Source organism: Cynara cardunculus, unplaced genomic scaffold (genome assembly GCF_001531365.2).
Source record: "Cynara cardunculus var. scolymus isolate 2C unplaced genomic scaffold, CcrdV1 Un_Scaffold_1492, whole genome shotgun sequence".
Classification (NCBI taxonomy): domain Eukaryota; kingdom Viridiplantae; phylum Streptophyta; class Magnoliopsida; order Asterales; family Asteraceae; genus Cynara; species Cynara cardunculus.
In genome coordinates, this window is record NW_020200780.1 from 79,505 (window position 1) to 92,856 (window position 13,352).

At 38.1% G+C, this 13,352-nt stretch overlaps 1 protein-coding gene across 5 annotated transcripts in view; it reads left to right on the top strand.

Annotated features, from left to right (window-relative positions):
* Positions 1-13,352, top strand: part of LOC112502479 (multisubstrate pseudouridine synthase 7) — a 40,110-nt gene that overhangs the window by 8,509 nt on the left and 18,249 nt on the right. For all 5 annotated transcript variants that reach the window (XM_025106392.1, XM_025106391.1, XM_025106395.1 and 2 more), the window contains 7 exons: positions 582-684; positions 800-903; positions 1,937-2,010; positions 6,280-6,344; positions 6,425-6,600; positions 7,973-8,040; positions 8,138-8,198. In XM_025106392.1, the coding sequence (XP_024962160.1) occupies positions 582-684; positions 800-903; positions 1,937-2,010; positions 6,280-6,344; positions 6,425-6,600; positions 7,973-8,040; positions 8,138-8,198 (651 nt within the window). The remainder of the gene's footprint in view (positions 1-581; positions 685-799; positions 904-1,936; positions 2,011-6,279; positions 6,345-6,424; positions 6,601-7,972; positions 8,041-8,137; positions 8,199-13,352) is intronic.

Below are 13,352 nucleotides of genomic sequence, written 5' to 3' on the forward strand. Positions count from 1 at the left end.
TTTATTCAGTGAAAATGAGGGATATATCTGATTTTTCCAAGAGTCCATGAGGATGCCAAGCATAGTGATTGATTAAACCATGAAATAGTAAACAGAAGGAAGTAGCGTCACTACTTTATACGTGTACGTATCAACCACAATGCAGTTGTGGGAGGGAGTAATTTCTGTACATATACACTTATGGTCTCTGTGTTTACATATACAACCTGTGTGTCTATGTATACATATGTATATGTGTAATGATAATATTGTTTAACGACCTAACTCTAGTTATTTTTTTTACTTACAACATCTTTGTTTGCCATGTCAGATATTTCATCGATTTTGAATTGAGTAGAATCACTTGATTTGTAAAAACAGTTTGACAAAATTACTAAGTTGAGAATAGGTGGAGTTGAATCACCATGCCATAGAGCTTTTAATTATGAAGACATGGTTTTCCTAGTTTTACCATCTTGGCCAGTTAGTGAATATTTCAATTAGCGAGTCATGTGGGTTTGCCCTTTTTAACTTGTTATGCAAATCCATTTATTGTATCTGGTTTAGAAAAAAGATGATTGATTCTATGGATTATGAAACAGCGATTTGGCACTGGTTCTGTGCCTACTCACCTTATTGGTTCTAAACTACTTCGAGGAGAATGGAAAGCCGCAGTCAGCGTTATTCTTGATCCAAGGGATGGTGATATCCTTTGATTTCTGACAATTGTGCTTGCAATATGCATTGTCAATTTATAGCAATGATATTGAGAAAGAAACCTCATGATTATTTGTTTTCCTTAATATAAGTTTTTGGACACAAAAGGATGACATAAGGAGGATTCGGGATTATTACAAGGAAAGTGAAGATATTGACGAGACCTTGAGACAATTACCTCGTTATCTTGTAGCTGAAAGGGCCATAGTAAGTTGCAAACCTTTTCATTCATATATTTCTTGTTGATTCCCTTTCATACATTAATTACCAATAAGTATTTTCTAAACAATGAAGTTCATATACTTTCCTTGAAAATATTATGTAGAATTATGAGGCATTCTCGGACTAAAAAAATCAATTTCAGCCTTAGGGTATTCTACGTAATGACACTACCAAATACTCATGACAACTACGATTTGTTGATTCCCATGTTATTGCTACAGATCAAGCATATATGCTGCATGACTTAAAGCATGACCACAACACTATAAATGTCAAAATTAATATTAACACCCTTCTATTAAGTATTATCAAGATTAGAAGGACATGTATGGAATATCAATATGACTACAGACAAGCTGTAATGGCCTGCTATCAGGGACGGAGCCAGAAAGTCAAGTGAGGGTGAGCCTAATTTAATTATGTAAATATTATGCATATATGCAAAGATATTATATTGATGAAAGGATTGTAAAAAAAATACATGAAAGAGTGAAACTTCATGATTTCGAGGTTGGCAAAACCCTTTTAGAAGATATGCTTTTCGAACTTCATCTCAAATTTTAGGATTGGAAAAGAAAACAATATCTACGGAGGATCGGCCAATTGTTATCCTAATAAACCACAAAATTTTGGTTATTGGGTTTTCAGGTTAAACAATTTCGTTAACTATACTTGGTTTGGTTCAATTATTTTTTTACGGGTATTTGATTAAATCGAATAAGCAGAATAGGCCAATATAAAATTATCTTTTTATACTTTATACTTAATAAACTTTCTTCAAAATTAATTCAAATAATATTCATCATGTAACTCATTGGTAACCAATTTTCATCTTTTCATAGAAGAAATGCTGTAATGGAAAGAGAACCAAGACTTGTAATTGAGTTCTTTTCCTTTTTCATTTTTCTTTATGGATTTTTATTTCTTTCTTCCTGTCGTTTTAATCAGACTGTTTGTATAGCTTGGCAACTATCATTTCATGCATTTGTATTAACTTCTGTTTTAACTTTGGTATCAGTTGCAGTGTTTGAAAAAGTGTCCAGGGAACTACTTGCAAGCTCTGAAAGCTGTACCTAGGACCCTTAGAATGATGTAAGTACTATTTTTGTTACCACCATCGAAATTACTAGATAGCATATAAGTATGCTCTTTTAGGTGCTGAAAACCGTTCTATTTTGTAGTTATGTGGTATTAATTTTTTTTCTTTATACTTGCATCTTTTATGCAAAATTTGCTTGGATCTTTTAAAGGAAGTAGGGCATATGGGCATATGTGTTGATGCATGTACAACCTTCGGACATAGCTATCCACAAGGATATATTTTCAAGCTCTAAATCACACATCTAGGTGAGATAAACTTGGTAATTGTGTGTATTGTATATCGATTACAATCAGGGATATATATAAGAGATACATTTACACTCTAGATCCTCTAATATAGTTATATATATATATATATATATATATATATATCACACTTAATTGTCTAATATTCCCCTGCAAGCTAAGGCCGGGGAGCGACCTGTAGCTTGGACCGTAATAGGAGAAACCGTTGTGAAGGTAGCGGCTTGGTGAACACGTCTGCAATCTGATCATGTGTAGATATAAACTGAACTGAAAGCTTCCGTTGCGCAACCATTTCTCGAACAAAGTGAAAGTCAACTTCTACATGCTTGGTACGGGCATGAAAGACAGGATTAGCTGAAAGATACGTAGCACCTTGGTTTAAAAATGCGCGCATTATGCGTTGTGATGCGCGATGCGCTGAAGAAAACGCATCAAAGGGTCTGATGCGTTGCGATTCCATGATGCGATCGCATCACCTACGCATCACACGATGCGTGCATCACTTATGCATCAGCGCATCATGTATGTTGCGTTTTTGGGCTCCCTTTTTCAGTTTTTAGTTGGGCTTCTTAGTTAAGTAAAATAGAACGTGAGACTGTTAGCGACCTAATAGAAGAAGCCGACAACGAAGAAGTAGAAGTAGCACTGTGAGAGAACGTGAGACTGTTGGGGAGTATTAGTTGGTCACTTGGTTGGTCATTTAGTTTAGGTATTGGGACTATTAGACATTTACTTGTGTAATTGTGTTCTTCATGGTAGTAGTTTGTGTGTTCTGTACTTTTGTTATTCCGATTCACGAACTTTTAAGATTCTAATGCCACTTTTTTAACTACTTTATGTTATAAATGAATTATTTTGATAGGTAAGTATTTTTAAGGTAGAAATTGATATGTAGAATTAATTTATAAATATTTTTTGAATACCGGGCGCATCACACATCACGCATCGGCTTCCGGGACCCTTAACGCATTGGACCGCATTGCGCTTTTTAAAACCAAGCGTAGCACCAAGATTATCACACCATAAGGTAGGAACCGACTTCACAGAACCTGGAGTTCGCGCAGTAGTGTTTGGAGCCATGTGAGCTTAGCAACAGTATCGGCTAGAGCCTTGTATTCAGACTCTGTTGATGACCGAGAGACAKTCCTTTGTTTTCGTGCAGACCATGATACTAGGTTTGAACCAAGATAGATAGCATATCCCCCAGTGGATCGATGGTCGTCAGGGCAACCAGCCCAGTCAGCATCGGAGAAGCCAGTCAGGGAGTTGTAAGCAGAATCGGTGTAGGCATGAATGATTGTGCCTGAATCATGCATGATTCGTAAACCATAGTCAGCAGTGCCCTGCAATTAACGAAGAATTCATTTGACTGCCGTCCAATGATTTTCAGTGGGGACTGCATAAATTGGCAGACTTTGTTGACCGCGAAAGTAATATCCGGACGAGACAATATCACATACTGAAGGGCACCCACAATTTGGCGGTATCCGGATCAACAAACATAACGCTATCACCAAGAGCAAGATTAGCATTAGTGGTCATAAGAGATGAAGTCGGTTTAGCATTAGACACGCCTGCGCGTTGCAAGAGTTCAAGGATGTATTTTCATTGTGATAGAATCATATCATGACCCTGACTGGTTACTTCAATACCGTGAAAATAAGACAAGCGACCCATATCTTGAACAACAAAAGATTGGCTAAGACGTACCACTTTGTCAATAGCCTCCGGGTTGTTTCCTGTCAAAAGAATGTCATCAACATAGACTAGCATGTACAAAATGGTACCCCTGTGGGAGTAAATAAACAAGGAAGGGTCCGTTTTGGAGCCCTGAAAGCGAAGAGAATGAAGGACCGTAGAAAATCGATGAAACCATGCTCTAGGGGCCTGCTTTAATTCATATAAGGATTTGTGAAGTAGGCAAACATGATCGAGTTTGTCCGGGTCAACGAACCCTTGTGGCTGTTGCAAATAAACTGTCTCGTTGAGATCACCATGTAGGAAGGCATTTTTCACATCAAGTTGCCTTAAGGACCATTTCTGTGTTGCGGCCAGAGATAGAACAACACGTACGGTGGTTGATTTGACCATGGGACTGAACGTCTCCTGATAATCAATGTCTGGTTGCTGCCGAAACCCTTTGGCTACTAGTCGTGCCTTGTAACGTTCTATTGCCCCTGTTTAGTCTCTTTTTAATTTGTATGCCCACTTGCAATCAACTACGTTGGAATTTGGAACGCGTGGTACTAATGTCCAAGTACTATTCTGCATCAGCGCCGAATACTCGTCAGCCATGGCAGTACGCCACTGAGGGTACCTGTTAGCAATAGTAAAGGTGGTCGGTTCGGTRTCAGGTGAAGGATGATGGGTATGGTATGAGGAGGCATTGTAAGGTTTGGTTTGTTTAGGATTAGGGCGTAGGTTGGGTGGTCGAGTACGGGTGGGTTGTTCGGTGGTAGAGGAGGGGGGGTAGTGTAGGCTGCGGTGGTGGTTCAGTGATTATGGAACGACGGTGATAAGTGTGGATAAGGGGTGGTTGGGCCGTAGGGTGGTCATTAGGAGGGGTGGTGGTAGGTGTTGTTTCTTGTGGGACAGTTTGCACTGTAGGTGTTGTGGAGGGTGTCGGTTCTGGTGGAGCAGAATGTTCATTAGGTCCTGTGGAGGATGAATAGGTGGGTGGGAGGTCAGATTTGGGATAGGTGGAGACGTAAGGATTTGGAGTGGTTGGAGAAGATGTTTGGAAAGGAAATGATTGTTCATTAAATCGAACATGACGGGCCACGTAAAGACGATCAGACTGTGGGTCTTAACACCGATAGCCATGATGAGCGGTGTTGTAACCAAGGAACACACAAGATGTAGAGCGGAAGTCAATTTTATGTTTATTGTATGGACAGAGATGAGGGTAGCATTGGCATCCAAAAACCCGAAGAAAGGTAAAATTGGGTTTGTGCTTGAACACATGTTCAAATGGTGAGGTGTTTTGAGTTGGTTCTGGATGACATTCGATTAATAAGATAGACTGTAGTGTCAAAAGAAAAATGCCAAAACCGTTGTGGAACATGGGATTGAGCAAGTAAAGTAAGACCGGTTTCAACAACATGTCGATGTCGTCGTTTAACAAAGCCATTTTGTTCGCTTGTATGGGGACATGAGAGCGATGGGTGATGCCGAGAGGAGAGAAGAATTGGGAGAGATTCCGAAACTCACCTCCCCAGTCGGTTTGGACAGATTTCAGTTTGGTTTGAAAATGCCTTTCAACCATCGCAAGGCTCTCTAACTAATCGATAGTAAAGAAACAATACACGCTTTCAAAAAAGAAACAATACACGCTTTCAAAAAAGGCTCTCTAACTAATCGATAAATGACGTAGTCTCATCCAGTAATTGGCCCAAAAGTGTTGTAAAGCACTACGGTCCTGATGTGGGAGAGAGTAAATAATATATAATACACACACACAACTGAAAAAGAAAAACTCATAGCATAAACTGATATAACCTGTATACACTTTCCAGCGGCATCCAACTCCTTCAGATCAGCTTCCTTTCAATCATTGCTTGCTTCTAAGAACATGTTGATATTGCTTGGCCATAGTGACTACATTTGGTTGCAGTGCATGATAGGAATAACTAGATGCAAATTTTACCTCATATGGTCTAGATACACCCCCTCCACTGGGTCATGCCATACAAGAATTCATAGGCGGAGTTAGAAACATGCCATCAACTACATTTTGTTTGAATTATGGAAACTCATATTGAATTATAAAAATATTCTGAAGGGTTAAAAATGCCACCAACTATCATCCAGAACTGGTGCTAATCCATTGTAGCCTTCTTCAATTTTTCTATATATGAGAGAAAATAGACTAGCGAATTTGATTTATTAGGCATATTTGCAAAATGGTTCATGGAACACTGCCTATGATGATGCCATGTAGAGAAGGTAGATGGTGTGTTAAGTATTCAAGCAATTTGTTCTTGTCAATATAGAATTGATTCTTGTTTCTTTCAGGTATGTGCACAGTTACCAAAGCTATCTGTGGAACCATGCTGCCAGCATGAGAGTACAGAAATATGGTATGAAACATCTTGTATATTAGGGTTTTGTTTCTGTTGCAGTTGGTTACCCACTAATTCCTTAATTATACTTATTTCAGGGACTGACAAAGTGGTGGTAGGGGATTTGGTCTATTGCAATGAGGAAAGTTCTAACGAAATTAAGCAAGTCCATGATTCTGACTATGAAGACATTGGGCACAATGATTCATCTGAGAATAACCATTTAGACGAGGCTGACCCACTTTCATCTGAAGGAAGTAGTAGCTCAGTAAAGGTCAGGGAATATTATGTCTAGACCAGGGGCCCAGTTTTAACATCTTAGCATCAAGATGACTGTCAACTGTTCAGTTAATAGTCATCTTTTTTGTGCATCATATCAGATCTCATCTTATACCAAATGCAGAAACTCTGTTTGGGTGAAATAGACATTTTGACAGTTTAATGATTTTGAGCAACTTTTCTTTTACTCGCTTAAGTGACATAACATTAGAAACAGTGTAATCTTGTATGGAAATTCTACATGGTAGTCCGTACTAGGGGAAAAAGTCCCTGAAAATTATGGAACTGTCAAAATTTCACTTCAATCACTAGAATGTTACGGCCCTGTAAGAATAACACGATTAATTTTGTCTTTCATGTATATCTTATAAGTACGGTTTTCTCAATTCTGGCCCTTGAACCATGGTTGTTATCTGTTCATTCTTCCTTTGCCTAGTGTCAAAGATCTCTTTTCAGAAATCCTTTTACTAGGGTATTAGAGCAGGTTAGCTCTTGATACGAACCCTAATCAGTGGCTGCCGTCCAAAACCAGCAGACGTCTTCATCTCTAAACCCTAGCCACCCTCTCATTTCTTCTTTGAAAACCATGGCTGTCACCTATCTTCTCTCTCCTAACCCTAGCCAGCACATATCTCGTCTTGTGGTGGGTTCTACTTCTGTTCTGATTGTGAACAATAACTAGTCCTTTTTTTTGATTAACTTGGATATCCAACCCGCTATGCGAGCCGACTAATCCCAGGGCGACCACCTGCTTTGCAGATAGCCCGGAGTCACCGCATTTGAACCTCCGTGGCCACAAGGGGATTTTTATCCCTCCTTGGATTTGAACTTGGGACCTCCAGGTACTTTTGACCTTTGGAGCCAAGCTCAAACCAATCAGGCACCACCCTTGTGGGTAATCACTAGTCTTTATCACATCCTGAAAAGGTCAATCACCAAAACATGTTGAAAATGTAAATTAAACGGCTACTGAAGGGCCCTAGGAGGGATTTTTAAACATTATTGTTGGGCTTAATTGTTGTATTCAAGTTTTATAGGGCTTATTTTGTAAATACCTTGAGAAGTCAACCTGTGACTTTCCCTTCCCTTCCCTGGTATAAATAGTTCACTTTGACTTTGTTAGTTTAACGCTTTGATAGATCATTAGCTTAACTGTGTGTTCTTAATGGTGTATCTGTTTCTCTCTCAATAAAACATTCGACGGATTTATTCCACATTATGATCTTGATATTCCTACTCTAGATTGTGTTATCATACTTGAATCTGGAACTCACAGTTACATGCTACAAGTCTGTGCTCGATTTGTTGGCTAGATACTTATGGAATGAGCTTGCAGTTTATGATTATCTTTGTTTGCTTGTTTACAGGTCATTAATGATGAAGACATTCTTTCGGGGAATTATACAGTTACTGACGTTGTCCTTCCATTGCCTGGGTAAGGATGAGCCACACACTTAACACTTTGTGTTCTTCAAACTTTTGAGATGTGGAATTTGGTGTAAGTATTTATTTTTCTACATTTGATGTGGCAGTTCAAGGGTAATTTACCCACAGAATGACATTGAACAATATTATCAAGATTTGGCCGACAAGGTGTGTTGTTTGTTTATATATACATCATGATTTTACTAGTTCACACAAGCTTTACATTACATATATGTGTTGTGATAGTTTTGGATAACCAAAAACATTAACAGCGGAAGCAAACAAAATCAAAAATCACACCTTCTAGAGATCTGGTTGCAATCCGATACAAGTAATAAAACAAACATAGAGGGTGATTGGAAATACCTTTTAGATGGAAGTGAAGAACCCAATAGCAAGATCCTCTCTATCGTGTTCACACTCCAAAGCTTCAATCGTTCGTAAACAACAAGAAATCACCTTTTTCTTCTCGTGCAATCCGAAAAAGCACCACATTTTATATTGATAATATGTGTGTGCTTTGTCGTTTTCGGCCACACCCTTGAGGAGAGGGTGTGGGCACTGTTTTCTAGAGGAGAGGAGAGGAGGAGCTCAAAGGTGAATTAGGTTTAGGGTTTAGGGATAAGCATCCTTTTATAAGGCCCAATCCAACTAAAACCTAACCATATTAGATTAAGGCCCAATCTTAATTAAGCCCAAATAGGTTTAGACTAATAACCAATTAGTTCCTCTAGTAATTAATTAACACTTTTAATTAATTACCCATTACACCCTTAAATATTATTTCTTGCTTTTACATTGATAAAACTTTGTATGCAACCCAATAGGCCCATGCATTTAACTATATCACTATTTTGTTATGTCTATAGGCATATCTCCAACAATATATATATATATATATACCTAATAAATATGTAACTTTGGGGACACGTGTCATATTTCTGTGCGACGGTTATTGATTATTCCCGCCTAAACATGTATCTAGACCCAATTTTCACTTACGGTTCAAATAGGTCTATTTAAGTGACATCTGCCCCTCTACATGTTTATTTTCCTGTTTTCGTGGTTTAACTGAATTTAACTCTGAAGTGGCCTCCAGACTTACAACATGACTCTGGGAAAATTCAAAGTTGTAAGTCTGAATTTAACTCTGGAGTGGTCATCAAAACCGTTCGGATTTTTGAAGCATTTTTCACAAAGCATTTTTAGCACGACCCCAGCCAGGGGGTGCCGCCCCTTGGACCCCGCCACCAGGGGCGCTGCCCCAGGACCTCCGTTGTTTAGGGGCTTCGCTCCAAAATCAAAATAAACTCAAACAAGTGTGCACTCCGCACCTTCCTTACATGTTCGATATTTATCATGATTACATTGGTCAACAATTTAATCACATTACACTTAAATGACATTAGTGATACAAATCGCCAACATGAAGTCATCAGATATTGGTTATTTCTCAGACTTACAACATAACTCTGAATTGTTCTGTTCCAAACTTAGTTATGTAGTTTATTCCCAGACTTAGAATACAACTCTGAACTCCTCTTCAGAGTTGAAGGTTAAAGTTCAGAGTTACGTTTCTGAGTTATAAGAAGTCAGAATTCTTGTGACTCAGAGTTATACTCGTAGATACTTTCTAGACTTAAAAGACAACTCTGAATTCCTCTTATTCAGAGTTAAGTCCAGAGTTATTTTCCAGCTTAACAATAGAACTCTAAATTCTTGTGTTTTAGAGTTAATGTTCAGAGTTAATGTCCAAGTTTTTCTCATTTAAAATACCCGGTGTAATACACGCGGTCGAACCTAGTACATATATATTAGATAATATACATATATGCAAATATTTAAAACAAAATGTTAAATAGAATGCAAAGATTATTTTTTGAACTTGTATTATGCACATGAGTATTATGTCTAACAATTAGTCAAGGGAGTGGAGCTTAGAGCTTTGAAGTTGTACATTAGTCAAGTACACTTGCTCTAATAACTTGCCTTTTGCATGTCGGGTTGACAAGGAAATGGGAACAGCAGCTTGAGCTGCTACTCCATTAGGTATAGGCACTTTCTAGAAGTGGAATCTTCTAGTACTTCCTATTTAACTCGAGATCGACGATCATAGCCAGAAGCATGTTGTAGAGAGCTCCAATATTGTACACAGATGGAATTTATCATAGTGAGCATAAGATCTTTTTCATAGGTTTTAGCATATACAAACCAAGGAATAGTACCTATTGAGGCCACCAATGTTATTTAAGGTCGGCAAACTTGGCAATCGGCTTCATTTTGGCCAAATCTAGCCAAAAAGACCATTTTACGTTTTGATTTACTTTTTGTTGTAAGAAATGAAGCATTGCATTGCCAGAATCCATGTTGTATATTTGAAAGAGGTTGACCACCTTGCTTCTCTCACGGTATAATCCTCTTCCCACCGAGAATGTCAACTAGCTTAAAGTTCTAGGGTTTGATTTACCAAACCCAAAAACATAACTAGAAACTTACTTTTATGAAGTACAACTGACCATGCAGTGTGTATGATGTGTACTTTGTGCATTGCCACTTGTACATTATGCCACCTCTGCCTCCATTGCCACCACTTAAGATTTTTGCCTAAGTTAATGCGCTGTGTAGTAGAACTAGAAGGTGCAAATGCCTATGCATTCGTATCACAAGTATGTTGTGTCAACCAATAGAAAACCTTTTACTTTTTCTCCCTTCACAATATTTTGCAAGTCAACCAATTCATCAAACAAAGGTCAAATCTTGAAACAAAATGAAGATTCACCCTTTATTGATTTAATAGTGGGGAATAGGATGTAACAACCGAAAACTCAAAATGAACATTTCATAACCTTTTTCCAAACCGGCAAAAACAAATACTATCAAGTATAACCACTCAGCAAGATATCAAGAGTTGCAGTGGAAATAAAGTAATACTGCTGAGATCTATTACAAAATTAGAAATAGGTCTCTAGACGATCATCTAACTAGAAGAATGCTCCCTCACTTCAATCAACTAGCTCACACCTTTCCCTTGCTCTTGCTAGAGCTTTCAACATGGTACTTTCCTGAAAAGGTTTTTCAGTTTTATAAAAGCGAGGGTTAGACCAAAGGTCTAGTGAATTCCCTCTAACAAATGAGTAGATGAAACATTTCAATATAAGACTTAAAATGGTAATAGTATTGTACACACCCCAAAGCATAAACACCCATACCTGTTGCAACGGTAAAACACACTTGTAGTCATACACACTTGTGACAATTTGTTCAGGCTCACACGTGATCTTTATATAAGCTACATGAAACGAATTCATGTGCTTTGATCGGGTACACACTTCCCGTAGTTAAAAACATCAATATACACATTCACACTAAAATTCACACATAACCATAAACCATTTTCCAGATATTCAAAGCACACGGAGAGAGTAAAATCAATAATGATGTCAACTTAATTGGTAAGCATATGGTTGTCAAAGATAACGAGAGGAACTCACCCGGAATCCAAAGTCTTGAAGTACACACTTAGGCTATAACCACACCAACCGAACACCTGAGATTGAGTCATCCAAACGAGAAGTTAAAGCCTCAATTATACTCCCAATACATCACTATTAAACTCCCTAAGATGGTGACTCAACATACCACTCCAAACCACCCCTAAAATAGAAGACGAAGTTGGTGAAACAATAACTTACACGACTTGGCCTGCGGCCAAAGTTGTGGCGCTACCTGCACAGCTTTCTGATGCCTGCACAATCCTGCTCGATTTCCAGCACCCAAATCCAAAACCAAACTAGATATTGCAGCAATAATCAGGGACTAGAATCACACTAAAATGATAGAGAACTTTCAAACGAGCCTCTCTCCAAATCCAGCATTAGATTCAAATTAAAACTCTAAATTAATGGATCATCCACAAATCTTTAGGGCTCATGGCTAAATCTCATCCAATAACCATGGAAAATGATTATGGAATGAAATTAATCATAGAAACCAACCCCAATACCTAGCTCTCAATGAAGAAATGGATTTCTCTAATCCATATCATTCAATCATTATATTGAATCTTAAATCCCCCAAATATCAAATCATTAAAGGGATGAACATAGTAAGGGAAGGAGGATATTTACCTGAGATGGAGCTTCAAATCTCTTCCCATGATCTTCACTCTCTAGAATTTGCTCCTTTTCCCTCTTTCTTCCCCAAAATCGCACAGACACACCCTCTAGAGAGATTTCAGCCAAATGAAATGAGAAATGAGGAGATACGTAGTCCTTAAGTCCAGTATCTACACTTCAGTCCTCAACTTTACTCTCTTAACATTAACTATTTAATCTAAGAGTGAAACTTGGGTTATTACATAGGACCTAGTGTATCTCCACTTACTAGTTGTGGTTGTACTAGTAGCAATAGCAGTAGTGAGCATGGGTTTAAAACCTTTCTCTTCTGTCATCTCACATCTGTTTCAATTTCATCCCTCTTCTGCAAAATTCAGAATTTGATTTTATTCTGTTAAATTATATAAAATTTTTGTTGGATAAAATATTAGAGAAACAAATAAAAGTAGAATGGGGGAAACTAGGAAGAGGTTTTAGTTATATATCTTTCTATTGCATATCCATCATGAGTTTTATGCAACTCAAAAGAATAAATTCGATTAGGGTTGTGCGTATTGCGTGTGTAACGTTTGTCCTAACAATCCATTGAACCTTTAGCCTTTGTAATTAACTTCCTAAGTTCAGGCTTTTAAATTTCTCCATTTTTTAACTTATAAACTAAATTAGTTGGCAATCAATTTTATGAGATTTTAGTTATTTTCTTTTTCGGTTTTCCTAAAAGTGGAGTAGGAAGAGGTAGTGAAATATTCGAATCTTCAACTAGGTTTTTCTTTATTTAGGTGCTACAATGTTTACAAGTACAATGAGATTAATATATATAGACAAACATAATTAGGGTTATCTCCTAATCAAGGAAACTAGGGTAGAGACTAGGTCCGGCTCCTTTTGGGCTAGGGCCGGCTCCTTACTTTATGCCTCCTCCCTTTTGTCTAACTTAGTAGGCCGAAGCCTACATTCCAACAATCTCCCACTTGGAGGCTTCGAAACACGTTCACCTGCACTCCTCTGAACGTATGTAAACACCAACCGAGCTTGAGCTCCCCTAGTTGCCACCTGCCTTCTCAACWTTATTCCTGAAGGCCAGCTGAAGTCATACAGAACTTCAGCTTATCCAGCGTCACAAACTTGGTGAACATGTCTGCTGGATTCTTTGCACCTGAGATATTCTTCAAGTTCATCGTACCATCACTGATCAGTCCTCTGACAA